At 44.9% G+C, this 18,321-nt stretch overlaps 1 protein-coding gene across 1 annotated transcript in view; it reads right to left on the bottom strand.

Annotated features, from left to right (window-relative positions):
* Positions 1-18,321, bottom strand: part of DOCK5 (dedicator of cytokinesis 5) — a 1,209,967-nt gene that overhangs the window by 770,999 nt on the left and 420,647 nt on the right. Inside the window, exon 12 of the mRNA XM_069617597.1 lies at positions 855-997. Coding sequence (XP_069473698.1) covers positions 855-997 — 143 coding nt within the window. The remainder of the gene's footprint in view (positions 1-854; positions 998-18,321) is intronic.

Here is an 18,321-nt window from a genome sequence, read left to right on the forward strand (position 1 = left end):
GAAGGAAGTACAATTTGCAAAGTTAATACAGATAAAACTGTCCATTAACTGCTATGTACATTTTATGGCAATATGATCTGTTGAAGGACTATATACAGATTGAGGGCAAGAGAAAGAAGATTTGAGCATTACAACATTTTGCTTTACAGTCATACAGATATTCTTTCTAAACTTACATTGTTCCTCAAGGTGAGCAAATGCCCTCCTTTTATTTTGATCTAGAACAATTTTAGAGCGCTGCCTAAACTATCAGATTGTTGTACAATTTGTAGTAAAAGAAACAGATTTTCAACTAAGCACATGCACGAACATATAAAAGAAAAACTACAAAGACAATTACAAATGAAATATTTGACATGAAGATACAGAGACACAAGAGTACAGAGCAAAGATTCAAAGCATCCTCATCGCAGAAAGCCACATTTCCCCAAAACCACATAATTGTTTTCCAAAACGACTAAATCGTTTTAGTTCTTCATTCAATGCACACATATGACCCATTTGGAAGAAACACATGTTTTTTCCTCATTCAGGATTCTGAAATTCAAGCTCAAGATACAAAACACTGAAGAATTTTCAAGCAGTGGTACAGATTTTTATATTCAATCTATTTCATGTGCAGTTTTAAATTCCAACGTGGATGGTGCAATCAAAGATCAATGAATGAGTCCAAATTCTGAAAGGACATAGTCAAAATGATGGGACACTGATTAGATATCGTTAGTAATAGTTATTGATTACATGAACTCCTTATTTTAGCACTGGCTTACTACTTGCAATGGACCCCACCAGCAATATACTTTAAGAGATCACTAAGGAGCCCCATCCAAGGTTTACTGTAGCCAGTACCATACCTTGCCCTTTGTGGTTCACTTCCTTGGCGGCGATCACCTTGTTAAAGACGGCTGTGAGTGGCTCATTCTCACCAATTACCCGGGAAGCGATCAGTGGTGACATGATCAACTGCCTTTGGCGGATATACGTTTCCATGGCGATCCTGGACAGAGGAGAACAGAGGGTTAATAAGAGGAGGTGGACAGCCCATGATAGGCTAGGACCAGCAAAATTCTGCACAATTCAGAGGTGGAGGAGACGCAGCTAAATTAAGGGCAAAAGGATCTGTACATTCTTGATTCTTCAAATAATAGTTTAGCATCTGTTATCATGCTACAGGTACTTCTTGGTCGTACCGATTAGATCTTGCAAACAGGGCTGAAGGATCCTGGTGCTTACATACCTTCCCCGCCCTCTGCAAAGCACCCACACCTTGATGACCGAGTCCCAAAGTAGCCCTGACCCAGCAGTCTACCTAATTCCACTTTGTGGCAACAACACTGCCAGGTCGTAAGGCCGATTCAAATAGTAAAAGGGGATCCCCAATCAAGCCCAAATTGTCAAGGGGAGGACTGGGGAAATGTTATCAAGCTTGCAATTAGATATAAATGTGGTAAAGGTGCAAATACAGAGCTGTCAAAAGGGGGTGCACTTACCAGCTGAGAGAATGATGGGTAATGGGAGGGGGCATCCCTAGAGTGAGCGGGAACACTGTAGACAGCTGCACCAACTAACTTATGCGTCGAAAACGCAGGTACAGACGGCTGAGATTGTGGGATAAAGTAGGGGTGGGGGCGCCCAAGAGGGAGCTGGGGGACAGGGACCCTGGGGCAGGGGCAACAGGCAGCAGGGGTAGTACAATATAACATGACCCATTCCACAGCCACCTTGACATATTGGCACCAGGTAAGTAATTCACTTCACAATGATGGACTCAATATTTCGCGGCAGACATAGATTTCTCAAGCACTCAGTCACGGCAGCGCGCTAGAGAAATGGTGCAACTCAACCGTCCCCCAAGAGGCTGTAGACACTGGGAGATGAGTCCAGCTGACACTTTCGAGGTCAGCAAGCCAGTCTCCTGGGCCCTCACTGAGAAAGGAAAAACTTTACGGTGGGGTCAGCGGTTTCAAATCGCCCTTTGGCAGATGGGCCTGGGGAGGGGGTGAGCCGGGAAGGGACCAATCAGGTGAAGAGTTCTGGTGTCCCAAAGGTGCAACAGTGTTTTGTGTCCTTGCCGGTGTCAGCAAGGTGTTGGGGAGAATTCTCAAAAATGTGCTAATTCCCTCCACCTTAGAGACCCCCAGCAACTTTGCTGGATTTTGGGGATTTTATTTTTTTTTAACATGAAGAGAGCGAGACCATTTTTCCCACACTCTCATGTATATTAATGTGAATTTTACCTTTGTGTTTCTTTTGGCTATGGAGTCTAACAAACTCATAGGCATCATCTTTTACATTGTGTCACACAGCACCCTCAGTGCAGCGGCACAGTACCTTCTCTGGGATAAACTACCATTTCCCAGAACAGTAAAATGAAATTGACTTTACTTAGCAGTGTACTTGCTAGACCCAGCACAACCTATCTTACAATAGAGTGCTGGAGGGGTTACTTAGTATCCCCTGTGTCCAACTGCTCAAGAGTGTACAGTATTGAAGTGTATTTGTGTGTCACTATTACATTTCTCCCTCCTGAAGAAGGCTTTATAGCTGACTGATAAATAAATTAATAATTGTTTATGCAAGAAACCTTGAGTGTAAGAGTTTATTTGAATACCTAACTGTGAATCTTTGTGTAACTCCACTACAGCTCACATTTCCCCTATAGAGATAAGCCTGGCTGCTCAACATGCTACCAGAACTGTGTAGTAAAAGCTTATACCAAAGGTTGGGTTGCCCATAACTGTAGTCATAGTTGTTTGTAGTGTTCCCAGAGGGTACTGCATTCAAACTCTGCCTAACACAAGGTGTCTCATTGGTTAGCTGCAGTGTGAATGTCACTTCATTGCCAAACCCAAGTTTGATTGTGTTTCTCATGAGAACTCGCCACTGGCAGGAGAATAAGTTCTGGGGGTCAGTGCAATTATGTCATGAAATGTTTGTCATTACGGGACGGTGTGAGAAGATTTGTAATGTCACGTTGGGTGGCCCTGGGCAGAGGGGGTCAAGAGGGTTAGCTCCAATTATGTTTGATCAATGTATGTCTAGCTATAGGGCACTGACATAGTTCTTCCAATAAGCGAAGGAAAAGCTGAAAGTGGGACTTCTTGGCAATGTTCTGGGTGTGAGGGAGGAAGGAAGGCGAGAGGGGAGTCGAAGAGGACTCCAATGTTTCTGGCTTTAGAAGAGGGAGCAGGGGGAGAGGCTATGGAGGAAGGCCAGAGTAAAGGGAAGAAGGTGGGAGCAGGTGTCTCAATGGGAAGGATCTCTGTTTTTCTGGCATGGAGGCAGAGATCATTGGAAGTGCACCAGGCCAGGATGGCAGAAGGGCAGTCAGGGATGATGGAAGGTGCAAGGTGGTCAGCAGGAAGTTGAAAAGAGTTTTGTGTCGTCAGGATAACACTAGAAATTGGAGGGAAGGAGGAGATGAGGAGTGCCACCTGAGTAAGGTGCATGTTAAAGAACCAAGATGAGATGATGGAGCCCTGGGGGACACCATAGGTGGAGAAGGTACCCAGGATGACCTGGGACGAGCGATCAGTTAGGAAGAGTATTTGGAATGAGGCGTGTGTGAAGGAGTGCACCACGTGGTGTATATAAAGTTTTCTTGTTAATTTGGAGTAAGAATAAAGAAAAGTGCTCCCGCAGAGGGAAGCAGTGATGTCACAATATTAGGATCAGTGAAGACATTTTTAAGTGAAGAGTCCCTTAATAGAGAAGGGAGAGCAGCGCTGCTTAGAGAAATAGTGAGGGTCCTGTAGTTGATAGAACTGAATCCCTACGTCCCGAGGTAAGGGGGCGAGAGGAGGAAAAATAAACCATTGTGTACATAGGTGTTCTTTTAGTTGTGTTGTATAAATTGGATGTAAAGATGTTTTTTGGATTGAGGCGAGAGTAGTTTGGTGTATGTGTGAAGAGTGGTAGAGAAATTGGGGATGAAGAACTCAATGTGGGAGCAGATTTATTGGTGGTTGTCATGCAGAGACGCCCTGTGATTTTGTTTAGTGTTTTGTGGTAAATTGGAGGTGCATTGTTTTGGGGGTGGAATCAGGAGGTCTTTGATGTAAATGTTTTTTTGTTTTGTTGTGACGATTCATTGTTGGCCATTACATCAGTGTGATCTATGTTGCATAAGATATGTACGCCGGTTGAGCATGTGTGCAAAGAGCACCCAACATATAAGGAGAACATTCTTAAATATCATAAAGAATGGGTGACGGACGGAAGGGCAATGTATACTGTCTGGCCTGTAGAAGGTACGCTCAACAAAGGTATTATTGAGCATTTGCACACGCATTTGTCGTCAATTTATAAAGGTCAAGAATTGAAGAAGAGACACAGTGTACTTGAGTTATGTAAATGATATGAAAAAGAAGGGGATCCCGAGGGTACAAATAAAAAGGGGATAAGGCACCTGTGCTGGCCACAGCTCCACACCTACCAGGAGAAAGCACCAATTCTATCCAGGTTCCAACGCCTGCCCAGTCGATAGCCACGCCATACCCAGAACATATGCTTTACAACCTGCCATGGGATATATAATCGCTGGTACCTGCACCACACGCACCCCAACGCAGGAAGCTCAGAAGAGAGCCTGGATAAAGAGAAAGTACAAGACCCACACATAAGATAGAGAATAGAGCGCACAAGGACCTAGAAGCACAAATTAAGAGAACAGAGGAGGAGCTGGCAAGAGCGAGGTGCAGAAGCGAAGGGGGAAAGCAATGCCCCGCGATAGACACTGACAAATGACACTGACAAATGGAAGGTGGGGCAGATAGTCCTCCAGATAGATGGCGCAGTTATTAAAGACATCAAAATAGAGGCAGATGAAGGGAAACAATGGGGCAGATTGCAGAGAGAGGGACATCACCATAAGGTAGGCTATGACTCAGTGTTGTCTGAGGGAGAGGGGCAACCAGATGAAGAGGAGTGGGACACGGAAGAAGAGCAAACTGAGGCGACGCCATGGGGAGCGAGGCTCAGATCACGCCCAAGGCGAATGGCAACAGCACAAGAAAAGAAAGGGGGAAGCACCTAAAAAAAAGAAATGGGACACAGTTCCCTTTGATACAGAGGGGAATAGAAAGATCACAGTATGTGCCCTGGCCGCAAATGGATACAAATAATTGAATTAAGACATTGCCCCCACTTAAAGCGAGAGCACGGAATTGGATCTATGCCCAAGAAAAGCAGACAGGAGGAGTTACGTTGGCAGTAGGATACACAAATAGCTTGCTCGCCGCTATATTAGGATAGCAAACAAACACAATTTTGGAAAAAGCTGGATACCCTGGGGTTTGACTAGAGAGTGATGTACATGATGGGGCTCCCTTTAATAAATACCGAGCCTATGTCTGGGATGCCCTGAGAAGAGCATAGCCAGATAAACCTGATACAGGATCAATTATGGCCCGCACTATGAAGCAAGATGAGGATCCTGCACTATACATCCATTCGATTCAGGAGATGTGGTGAGAAGAGACAGGGGAAGCATGGGATAAGAGTATACCAATATTTCATCACATGTTACGCAGAGGTCTCCCCACAGAGGTGCAGGCCGATTTGGATAAAATGCAATGGGGTGAGATACAAACACATAAGTATATTATTGTAAGCAAAAACGTGAAAATGAAAGGGTGAAAGTGACGGTGCAGCAAGCAGAGACAAATTGGTAGAGAAAAAGTTAGCAAAAGTAGGTATAGAAAGTGCAGTCGTTACCAACACCACCGAAGGGCAAAATAGCCACAAGGATGGTTGGGGGGACCAAGGGATTGCACAAGGGACATAGGAGAGGTCCATGGGAAAAGTAGTAACTCCCAAAAGGACTGGGGGGATTCAAAGGATTAAGACCGTGATTCGGAGGAACTTGGTGCAAGACCGCCGAAGCAGGCTTTCATATTCCATGTATACGCCACCCTATAGATGCCAGCATATGCTCCCGGGTCGCTTTATGTCCCAGGTCCAGTAGCAGCTCCCGTACCTAGGTATGCCCCTGGATCTGCACAGCCACAGAACCATGACCCGATGCAAGTAACGGCTCCCACACAGCTGCAGCACATACAATATCCAACTCCAAATGTTATGAATGACACACGGCAAGTGCCTGCCTAAGCTACCACACCGCCATGGGAGCAGAATGCACTACCTCGGGAGACAGTAACACAATACACCGGAGCAAACTTCCCGGGAGGTAATCCTTTCCCTTTCCCAGGGACAAACATGTACCCACAATAGGACAGCCCACAGTGAGCTTGGATGTGTTTAGTCCTGTCTGTCACCCCGGACTCAGAAAAGGAACCCAAGTTGGGAGTGAAGATAGATGACAGAAGGTTCACCTTCGTGGTCGATGCAGTTATAAGGGATGTCCTGTATAAGGGAAAGATATTTCCTTTAACCAAGAGAAGCATGGACACGCAGGGATTCTCTGGAGCTATTGTCATGGTTCCATTCACAGACGATCTACCCATCACTGTAGGGGCACAGGAAGTGTTAGCACCCTTATTATACAGCACAGAAACCCCAGTAAACGTATTGGGAAGGGTCCTTTTGAGCAAATTGAACGTGAACATTTCCTTCACAGACAAAACTGTATGCTCTACACCAGGTATGTATTATACAAGAGTAGCAGCAGCTGTTCAAGCACTATGCAGTTTGAGGGGTACCACTGCAGGAACATAGGTTTATGTATGCAGTGACCATTTTAATAGGATGGCTCCCTGGTTTGCATTACATGATATTCCGCCTACCTGCAGAATTCATGTTTAGACCAGCTGTTCCACAAGAGAACGCTCCAGGAAATCTATGTTACATATAGAGGCAGTGGTTACCAGGAAGAATGTAGTTATTCTAACAGGCACAGATGATGAGGGAGTAGAACGGCACGCAGTACTATGCATAGACCTCACACTTCCACTGCAGAAAGTGACTGATGAACGGCTATTCGCAGACACGGAAAGGAAGGGGAGATGGTGTTCAAAAATGCAAATTGTGTCACATGGTACTGCAACTTAGAGAGCTACCAAACACAGTACTGAACGCCACATCACTGCCATCACGGTTATACGAGGACATGGCAGAAGTACCCATTTGTTAATTGGCCGACAACCCTCATGATGTAGGTTTACTGAACAGTATAGGAGCAGTAAGAATTAAACTCAAACCAGGGGAATACTCCCCACAGTGAAACAATATCCATTAACCAGAGAAGCAGATGATATGACACCTTTACAGCACTGATTAAGCAAGGCATTATATAGTACGATCCACATTAACTGTACTGCCTTAAGAGCTTTAATAGCTGTAAGATATGCGGCCAGCTGCCTCAGGGCCGGGAGTGCTCTCGCTCTACAAATAAATAAAATACAAAATACAAATACGTCACCATGACACATGGCTATTTACCCTGTGAAAAAACCAAAAGGATCATCATGGAGGTTCATACAGGATCTCTGTCCTTTGAATAATATAGTGGCAGCAGAATTTCCATTAGTTCCCAATATAGCCTCAATAATATGCAATATTCCTGCAGATGCAACCTATTTCACTGTAATGGATCTAAAAAATGCATTCTTCTCTGTGACTTTGCAACCAGATTCCCAGCATCTTACTCAACAGCATATTTCAAATGGACCTAGGAAACATACTGTATTACTGTGCTTGGTAATTGTATGTAGATGACCTGTTAGTGTGCAGCACAACAGAAAACCAGTGTAGGAAAGAATCAATAAAGCTCTTGAAACTACAGTATTGCCAGAAAGGGGTAGTATACCTAGGGCAGATACTATCCACAGCGTGTAGAAGAGTGAACCCAGACAAAGCATCAGCAGTGTGCAACACACCCCAGCCCACTACAGTTAAAGGAATGGCAGCAGTTCCTAGGGTTGTATAAATATTGCAAAACATGGATCTTTGACTATTTCATGTGTGTACAGCCCTTACAGCAGGCATTAGAAGACTCCCATAAAAGAAAAAGACCCCTCAAATGGACAGATGAAATAACAGAGTGTTTCAAAGATCTCAAAATAGCAATCAGTAATTCTCCAGTGCTAACACCAACAGAGCATAACAAGTAATTCTATTTGTTTTCACGCTCTAATGGACAGACTAAAACAGCAGTTCTTACACAACGTTCATCCCTGCAACACAAACCCTTAGTCTACTATAGCATGCTTCTAGATCTATTGATACAGGGCCATTTAGTATTCGAGCAGGCTCTGGCAGCCCCCACATTTTTAATTCAGAAATCTGCCACTATCACAATGGGCTGCCCAGTAACATTGTAAGTTGAACACGCAGTGTTCAACATTCTGGAAAAAACAAGTTAACCCTTGAAACACAGAGAGGTAATGTTGTCAAACCCAGCCATTAACATAGTTAGATGTCACGTTGTGAACCCAGCAGCATTCACAGCAAAGCCTGTGGCACCACAAGACAAGGTACACGACTGTGCAGTATATGAGGGTAACCCAGTATAAAGCAGCAGAGCGAGCGGGATGCAGCGTGATACAGGAGAAATACTGTACATTGATGGGTCATCGACGATAGATCAGGAGAATGGACAGAGGCACACGGGGGGCCAGCAGTGGTGAGATGCGTGAAAAGACAAGAATAATAATATCAGGTAGTGGTACAAAAAAGATTGGCCTCACACTTTTCGGCACAGGCAGCAGAGCTAGTAGCACTCAGAAGCGCTAGAAGCGTCATCGGATGATGACCTCACCATTTACACTGACACCGCTTCGGTAACATCAGCAATATACTCAGGATTGTGAAGAAGGTATAGGGGAGGGTACAAGAAAGCCAATGGGACCCCAGTTCAACATGAAGCTTTATTATACAAGCTAATAGATGCCTTGAAATGTTCCCACATGAAGTGCGCAGCGCACACTAAAGGAACAGACCTAATTTTGTACGGGAATGCAGCTGCTAATGCAGTTGCCAGGCAGGCAGTTTATATGCCATTTCCAATGGAAAGCAAAACACCTGTTATAGTGGTACAACACAAGCATGTATCAGAATCATACAATTCACTGCCAATGGCACACATTGTAAAGCTATAGAAAAAAGCCCTGCCACAAGAAAAGGCATTGTGGGTGAAGACAGGATGCACACTATCACCCACGGACCTGGTATGGAGACAAGACATCACAGGTAAAGCAGTAATGTCATTTGAATTATTGACCATAGCTTTGGAGCAATTGCACTACCTCACTCACACCACCAAGCACATCAGCGATGATTGGTTTGTACCAAACCTGTCTGAACAGGTGGACAAACTCATGGCCAACTGCACAATATGCCACATGTTCAATTTAACAGGTACCTTAGGGAAATGTCAACATGTGCAAAGTTTATATTTCACTGGGTAAACTCCAACGTGGCTGCACAGAAGTCAAGCAGTACAGACTCATTACAGCCCTTGCAGCTACAACCAAGAGATAAGTTCTATGTGAGAAACCACAAAAGGAAGTGGTGAGAGCCCAAGTTTACGGGACCACACAAAGTGATATTCGCCATGTTCACTGCTGATTAATTGAAAGATCGCAGTGCCTGGGTACATCTAACTGACGATCTAAGGGACACCAGCACAATTCCGGAGCCTTAACAAGAAGCTGAAACAGGAGAAAGCACCACTGAGCAAAGTGGAGTAGAATAGAAACTATGAAAAACTGCATTAACTCGGAGCAGGAACAGAGTGGTCATCACACATTTCTGAGATACAAACAAAGAATAGTAAAAGACGGGTGACGGGCCAAGCAGTATTCAAAGTAGAGGAACTGGTGGGATATACAACAGAAGATGGGATAACAGCTGATGGCAAATGCAGAAACATATGGGCTTCACATGTTAGCAGATTAACAAGTTTGCAACAGCACGAATAACCTGTTAATTTACAGAAACTCACTAGACTTTCATTCTGTTTCAGAGGCAAAGGAGGTGTACCCGTGGGACAGAACAAGAATTGTAATCAGAACTTTGCTATGCCTGCATTGTGTGAAGGTATTGCCACCTGTGAAAGCATCATGAAGCAAGACACCGACAACAGGTTCATTTTCCTTAACAAATGACTTTGTCAGGATGGAGGCCCTAACTTGCCCCTAAGCTAAGGTGGGATCTCCCTACCTAAGGAAAATAAGGACAGTCTGTGCCATTAAGTTCAACTCAAAAGTCTATCTGTGTCCAAAACCTATACTTGCCCTCACAACTAAAGACATAGAATGTGTAGGGATGTCAGCACAAAAATAAACAGTGTTCAAAATAAAGTTCTGATCCTTTACAGCTCTGGCTTATTTTCAGCCTCTCCTTTCCCAAGTTCAAAATAGTTCCAAAAGGTCTCGGAGTCCCTACCCCAAGTTTAATACAGTTCCAAGAAGCCTCTGGGTTCGTTCCCCAAGAGCTCCTTCACAGAAGTGCAATCAATTCAAGTCTATTGACTTTCATTAAATAGTTCAAACCAAGGATTTCTCTCAGTTCAGCACAGCCTTCATATCTTGGCTTTTCCTGGTTCTTTTCCCCCATGTAGGGGTTACTCGATCTAGGCACAGTTGTCGGACCACACTGTCCACCTATTCCAGGTCACGCAACTGATAACCCTTGCTACTGTGTGAGGTTCTTGGTTTTCCTTGGCCAAGACAGGTTTTTCCGCTCACCTATGTAAGTAATCAGCATTAGCTGTACCTTTCTCCTTGGCAGTCTTTTAGCTTTGCCACAACTAGCATTCAATTCATTATGTGGTGCTAATCCTTTTCAACCACCTTGCTTTCTCATCGCCTTCAACTTGCTTTTCACACTTGCTTTCCACTTAATTCATAAGTGCTCGATTAAAGGCTTTTACTTTGTTCAAAAATGCTTCTTAAAGGTTTTCCACTACGTTCAAAACTGCATATCATTCGCTTTGCACTCATGCTGTGTTTTCACAATTTCCATATCTTCTCTTTAGTTCGGTATTCAATATATCTTGTTGCATTTCAAAAAGTACTTTGCATTTTGTTCGGTATTCAAAATCTTCCATTCGGTTTCTAAACCCTATTCTGAGATGTTTCAGTTCAATAGGTAATTGCAAATGTGCAATTCCTGCCACTGGAGCACCGCAGTATGAGTGTTCCCATTCTCAGATGCACTGGTGCTCGGCTACTACTCAGGGCATCTTCACAGTTTTCTCCGGCTTCCACTTGCTTCCCGGGTACACGTCGGGAGCTCCAGCGAGCAGCGCTCGCCACCTGTGAACCTCGCTGCAGCGGCCCACAGGAATATGGAGTCTTCTGTGTTCCCCAGCTCCAGTTGTGAACATGTAGCAAAGGAGCCTGCAGGGGCTCTGACGCTCCATGGCCCGTTCCGATTGTGGCATCTCTCTTGACTCTCGGCAACACACAGCATCCTCTCTACTGGCCCCTCTCCGGCCTGCTCCTCGCATCGCAGCTGCGTCCTTCTCGCCAGGCATGTTCTCCTTTCCTCTGTTGGTCTCTCATTGTATGCACCTGTGACCTCTCAATTGGTTGCAGGTGAAAATACTTTGCTTGACCACAGTTGCAACTATTAATGGGACATGCTTGATCATTGCAATGGTTTTCCTCCGTAGTCCTCTTCCTCGTCTCAGGACCAAATTAGTGAAACTGACTAGAATTGCGCATCACTCCTAGTTTCCTCTTCCTTGTCCCAGTTTTAAAGCATAGGATTGTGGGACAGTTGGTGTGTATGGAAGGGATAGACCAAACAAAGGTAGGGGGAGGGTAGGATTCATTCTTAAAAGGGGACAACCATGTCTCACCTGAAGACATCCTCTCCCCACTCCCCAAGGTCCCTCCACCCAGGTGATCCTCTCTTGCCTATCCACATCCAGGGTCTGGATCCAAGAGCGATGGCCTTTCCCTGGCCACCCGAGAGGAAGAGCCAAGGGGAGCACAAAGGAGGATGCCCTCAGGATCCTCACATAACCTTCCCCTATGTGAGTTGGACCTGGGTGTTTCACATGGAAACTGGGTGAGGAAGTCGACATTGTCGTGATCTCGACCCTTCCTGTGTTCCACTTTTAAACAATAAGGCTGAAGGTCCAGGAACCACTGCATTAACTCTTGGATTGTACTCATTCCTTTGACTAATCCACACTAAAGGGGAGTGGTCCGTGATCAGCCTAAACTTACAGCATAGCAGAGAGTATTTAAGATATAGTACAGCCCATTTAATAGCAAGTGCCTCAAGCTCAATGACGGAGTAATTCTTTTCCCTAGCAAATATATCCTGTTGATTTACAATATGGGCTGTGCTAGTCAGTCATGATTTCGAGATAGGACGACCCCTATACCCATTAAGGAAGTGCCAGTTTGTAATATAAATTCTTTGGAAAAGTGTGCTACTTTCAAAATGGGGCTCTGACAGAGGGTCGGTTTTAAAATGCTGTAGCAGAGCATCTTCTTCATCCCAACTGATCTTTTGGGGCTCTGCATTTTTCAGTTGGTCAGTGAGTCGCGAGGTCTTGCTAGAAAAGTTTGGGATAAACCGGCAGTAGTAGCCTATCAACCCCAAAAAGGCTCTCACATCTTTCTTTGTTTCGGTTTAGGGGTATCCAGGACAGCTGCAATTTATTTGTGTTGGGGTTGAACAGTGCCATTACCCACAGGACCCAAGATATTTGACTGCAGATTAAGCCAGTTTGCATATTCTGGGGTTTGCAGTCAGACCTGATTTTCTAAGTACCTGCATGACAGTGTAAAGGTGGTACAAATGATCTTCCCAAGTTTTACTGTGTATTACAATATTGTCTATATAGGCTCTGCAAAAGTTTGAATAGGGTTGTAAGATAATCTTTGAAATGTTGCGGGAGCCCCATGTAGATCGAATGGCAAAATTGAAACAGACCTAAAGGAGTAGTGAAGGCAGATTTCTCGTTGTCAGGTCCATGTAATAGAATATGCCAATAGCCTTTCCTAAAATCTATAGTGGAAAGATAGACACCATTACCCAACCGGTTGATAAGATCGTCAATACGTGGCATTAGGTAAGCGTCAAAGGACGAAATGGCATTCATCTGTCTAAAGTCGATGCAGAACCTCCAACTCTCATCAGGCTTTGACACCAACACGATATGGGGGGACCAGGGGCTAGTAGATAGTACGATAAACTTAGCCTCCAGCATCTGCTTAACTTCCTGAATAATGGTTTCTTTTTCGGGACTTTGGGAGCCTGTAGGAATGTACTGCTTTGACTTCTGTAGTGCGGCTATGATGATAAATATCCTTCACCCTTCCTGGCTCTTCTCTCAACAAGTCAGTTAATTGCCTAAAGTCTTGCTTTTGTTGTTATTGTGTTTGGGTGGAATTAGGGTGGTATTATCCGAATACGCCAGCAAAAAACAAGACAAAATGGTGAAAGTAGTTTGCCTTCACTCCTTTAGATTTATGTGGTAAACTTGTGTTTTTAGGCAGTGATCAGGTTGGGAGATATTAAAGTTACAAGGTCCCATTTGTTCTAGCACCTCATTATGGTCCATGCCACTTCAATATTAGCTTGTTCTCCGAAGTGGGTAACAAGACTTAGACCTCTGGTCCTATGGAAAATGATCTTAATAGGAATCTTTTTATGATAGGAGGTTTTCTGTTGTTCTTGTACCTTGGCCATATTGGTCTGCACCAAAGATCTAACTTTCATGTGTTCTTTAAGCCTAGTCGCAGTTTGGCAGAGTGGCAGTGGGGCTTCATCTCTTTCCTCCCAGGTTTCCCTCAGCATATCCAGGAGGTCCCAGGGGTTCTCAAAGTAATTCAAACAGGGAGAATTGTGTAGAGACCTGAAGTATCTTCCTAACTGCAAATAAAGCACATGGAATCATCTGATCCCAATTTCTGCCAACTTCTTCCACTAACCTCCTCAGGATGGTTTCCAAGTTCTTTCCCCAATTTTGATGTTTCTAACAGCAGCACAATTTCCATACCAATTTTTGAGAAGGGAATTTCAATGATTGGAAACAGATTTTAGGGAACAGGCGATGGCAAATCTCACAAGCCTGAACAAAGGTTTAAATGTCAGCATGTATTACTGGCCAGTAGAACATATTAGTGATTTGGGCTGCCTCCTTGATCCTAGGGAACATTGCCCTCTCAAGCACCCCTACCCCAGCTAACACATCAATTAAGTACCTTCATGCTAGTCCTGATTTCGGAGCCAGTCTGATATAAGTTCAGGGGGTGTAATTAGAATCAAATCAGTGGGTATCAGTCTCATTTTATTTTATTTATCAGTCTTCCTTTGCCAGGGGGAATACTCTTGTCCCTACTGCTACAAATATCAAACCCAATTGAGTCCTTTGTGGCTACTGAGGGGTCTGATGCTCTTGTACTTAAAGGGGTTCCCTAACGTGTATCGGCTGAGCTGCATCCCACTCCCGACACCATTCGTGAAGGCATCATGAAGCAAGACAGACATCAGATTCACTTTTCTTAGCAAATGACTATCTTAATTGACAGGATGTAGAAAGGTCTAACTTGCCCTAAGCTAAAGGGGGGGATCTCCCTACCTAAAGAAACTAAGGACAATCTGTGCCATTAATTCAACTGAAAAGTCTTTGTCCAAAACCTATACTTAACTAAAGACATACAATGTGTAGGGATGTCAGCACAAAAAGAAACCTTGTTCAAAATAAATTTCTGAGCCTCTTCCAGCTCTCCCTTATTTTCAGCTTCACCTTTCCCAAGTTCAAAATAGTTCCAAAAGGTCTCAGTGTTCCCTTCCCCAATTTTAACACAGTTCCAAGAATCCTCAGGGCTCCAGTCCCCAAGTTCAACACAGTTCAAAGAAGCCTCAAGGGTCCCTTCCTCAAGTTCAACACACTCCACAAAGTCTGGGTTCTCTTACCCAAGAGGGCAGCTCCTTCACAGAAGTGCAATCAGTTCAAGTCTATTGACTTTCATTAAATAGTTCCAACAAAGGATTACTCTCACTTCAGCACTTAGTATACAAAACAGCCTTCGTCTCTTGGCTTTTCCTGGTTCTTTTTTCCCCATGTAGCGGTTACTCGGTCTAGGCGCAGTTGTCGACCACATGATCCACCCATTACAGGTCACGCAACCGATAACCATTGGCACTTTGTGATGCTCTTGGTTTTCTTTTGCCAACTACCTAGACCTGTGTTAGTAACCAGCATTCACTGTAGTTTTCTCCTTGGCAGTCTTTTGGCTTTGCCACACCTAGTATCCAATTATTCTGCAGTGCTCATCCTTTTCCAGCACCATGATTTCACATTGCCTATTAATGTCCATCAACTTGCTTTTCACGCCTGCTTTCGACTTAATTCATAAGTGCTCATTAAAGGCTTTCAATTTGATCAAAAATGCTCCATACCGGTTTTCCACTACGTTCATAACTGCATATCAGTCGCTTTCCACATCATTTCCATATCTTCTCTTTAGTTCGGTAGTCAATAAATCTTATTGCATTTCAAAAAGTACTTTGCATTTTGTTTGGTATTCAGTAATCTTCCATTCTGTTTCCAAACCCTATTCTTAGCATTTCAGTTTGATCAGTAATTGAAAATGTCCAATTCCAGCATCTGGAGCATCCCGGTGGGAGTGTTCCTGTCCTCGCACTCACTGGTGCTTAGCTGCTACTCTGGGCATCTTTGCAGTTTTTTCTGTCTTCCACTCACTTCCCGGGTCTGCGTCAGGAGCTCCAGCAAGACATCCTCTTCCCACTCCCCAAGGTCCCTCTACCCAGGTGATCCTCCCTTGCATATCCACCCCAGGGTCAGGATCCAAGAGCGATGGCCTTTCCTTGGCCACCTGAGAGGACAATCCAAGGGGAGCAGATGGGAGGATGCCCTCATGTTCCTCACACACCCTCATGGACATATTTTGGCAATGTGGAAGCAAGTCTTATTTCCACTTACCACCATCGTGGAACGGGATGTGCGCCATTGTTACACTTCATGCACTTGTTCTACTGCAGAGATGGAAGGAGCCATATGTCGAGCCCGAGGCCGCTGCAACACGAAGAGAAGCTAGGCGGAGTGCTGCCAACAAGGGTCTGAAACCCACCATTACCCAGAGAAAAGCCGGGGAGCAAGGAAATCTAGGTGGAGTACCACCAACAAGGGTGTGGGACCCACCATTACCCAGGGGAAACCTGGTACCGAGGAAATCGGGGCCGAATGTCGCCACCTACCCGAAGAAGACCGGGACACATGAAACCAAGAGTCTGGGACCCACAACTATCGCAGAAAGGCCTGATGTGAAGAAAATGAAAATCCAGCGACCTCAGCCCAGTAGAGAGTGATCTGGGGGAAAGTGTGAGACTGATACAGAGGAACAGACTAGGGGAAGGGAGAACCCAGTGAGTGTAAACAAGTAGGAATACAACCCCTTGTGGAGCTGTGGTTAGAATACACAGAGGGAAACGGATCACGCTGGGTGTCCACAAGGCAACACTCTGTTTTGCCAAGTTTTCTTTCAAACTGTAGTTATAGTCTAGGGGAAAGGGAAACCCTAGAGTCCTACAAAGACCCCCTAGGAATATACAAGCAAGTTGAACTTTAACATATTTTGGGCACTTTGTTTCTTGACATCCTGAAGCCTTTTCTTCCTGTGAGGATGACCCAGGAAAAATGTGCCTTTTAAAAAACGTTTGTTGGAACACCGTTTGGAACTTTCTGTTTGTTTAACATTGGAACTGGCGGCTGAAGAAGACAAATCCCTATGTATCTTCTTTTCCTTCTTTAAGTGGAAGGGACACAGTTAGGTTAGGCGAGACGGTGGACTTTTACATGTTGGACTTTTGACCATCTTTCGCTTTAATGATGAGGTTGGGAAAACCCTCTTAGTGATTAGGCAGAATCAGGCCTTTCACAAACCCCTTTTCCTTTAATTGTTGTCTAAATAAAAGTCTTCAGTCAAATAGTCTTGTCTCTCTCCTTCTGCACCCTTACAGAGGAGAGTGAGAATTAGCAGTGTTCTCATTCAGCAGAGTATGTCCCCTTGAGGGCTAATCTTTTTTGCCCACCCATGTGCCATAGGGGAATTTCTCTAACCTATTGCCTTGCCCAGAATACCATTCAGTTTTAATCTCCAGATACAATGTTTTTCTTTCTTCTTCTAGGGGATTCTAACCATACCCCAAGACAGGTGCAGAGGGTTACTGGGGCCTCCCTCTGGAACAGCCTCCCTGCCACTCTGAAACTTGAGGAGAACCATCTCCGGTTCTGGATGCACCTTAAGACCTTCCTCCTTGCTTCTGCCTTCGGCCCCAGTCTCCCCTGCTGATCTGTTCTCTCTTGGCACTGTGTCCCTGGCGTACCCTCTGTCTTCCGAGCCCAGGTACTTGCTCACCAAGCCATGCTCCCGCACTGCCTCTGGGCCACCCCCTACACTGGGGGCTGCATCTGTCCCCATACAGTCCCCGCAACCCCGTTTTCTTCCTTTATTCCGGCACTTATCAAACATACCCCCTCTGCTGCCTTCACCTACCACTTGCCCCCGCTGGCCCCCGCTGGCTGCATTACCATGATTTGTCTTTTTTATTTATTAATAATTATTTATCTGTTACTCTTCTATGCTCTGTACTTTCAACCCCCCCCTCTTGCACTTTCTCCCTCTCCCTCTCCTATGCACTTGCGCGTTCTCAAGATCAGTGGGCCTAGTAAGATCGCTGTTTTGTTCTCCCCTGTTCCCCTCCCTTGCTTGGTCGCACTCTGATACATGTGTGTATGAGCGCAATATAAATAAACAACCAATCAAGTGGAGGGGGGTGTTGCTGGTATAGGGACATATTCCTATCCGTGTTCCTTCTTGCAGCAGTATCATCATGGTGGTGGTGTTCAAATCCTTCTCAGAGGGTCAGGCAGACCTCACCAAGTGTTGCCTCAACCTTTGTACAGTGGCACAGTGATTGGTCTGGTGGGATAACCTCATGGACAACTATCCGTGGGAAATGTGATAATTAGAGAGGCACTCATTCTCTCAGAAATGTTTAAGGGCCTTAGAGAGGTGCGTTAAGTATAATCCCTGCACCTTTAGAAAACAACATGAGGGAGTGCTTTGGGACCCATCAACCTTTGCGAGAACAATGTTTAAAGAAATATAGGGCATCTATTGAGCTATAGAACGCTTCACTTCAAGCCGATTCAGAACAGCTCTTCCTCAGTCCTCATGCCATTTCATCCATCGAGTCATAACTCACAATGGATTGGCATCGGAGTCCTGCCAGGGGCTCCTCCTGATCTGCCCAGAGGGAAGCTACTCTCTTGGCAGAGGTGCGGGGGGAGGGATGGGGACAGTGCTACTTTAGGAAACTGAGCCCCACAATTCAGGAACGGGGCCTCCGGAACTTCCAGTAAGTGAACCC

Source organism: Ambystoma mexicanum, chromosome 10, assembly GCF_040938575.1.
Source record: "Ambystoma mexicanum isolate Mex_15411 chromosome 10, UKY_AmexF1_1, whole genome shotgun sequence".
Taxonomy (NCBI): Eukaryota; Metazoa; Chordata; class Amphibia; order Caudata; family Ambystomatidae; genus Ambystoma; species Ambystoma mexicanum.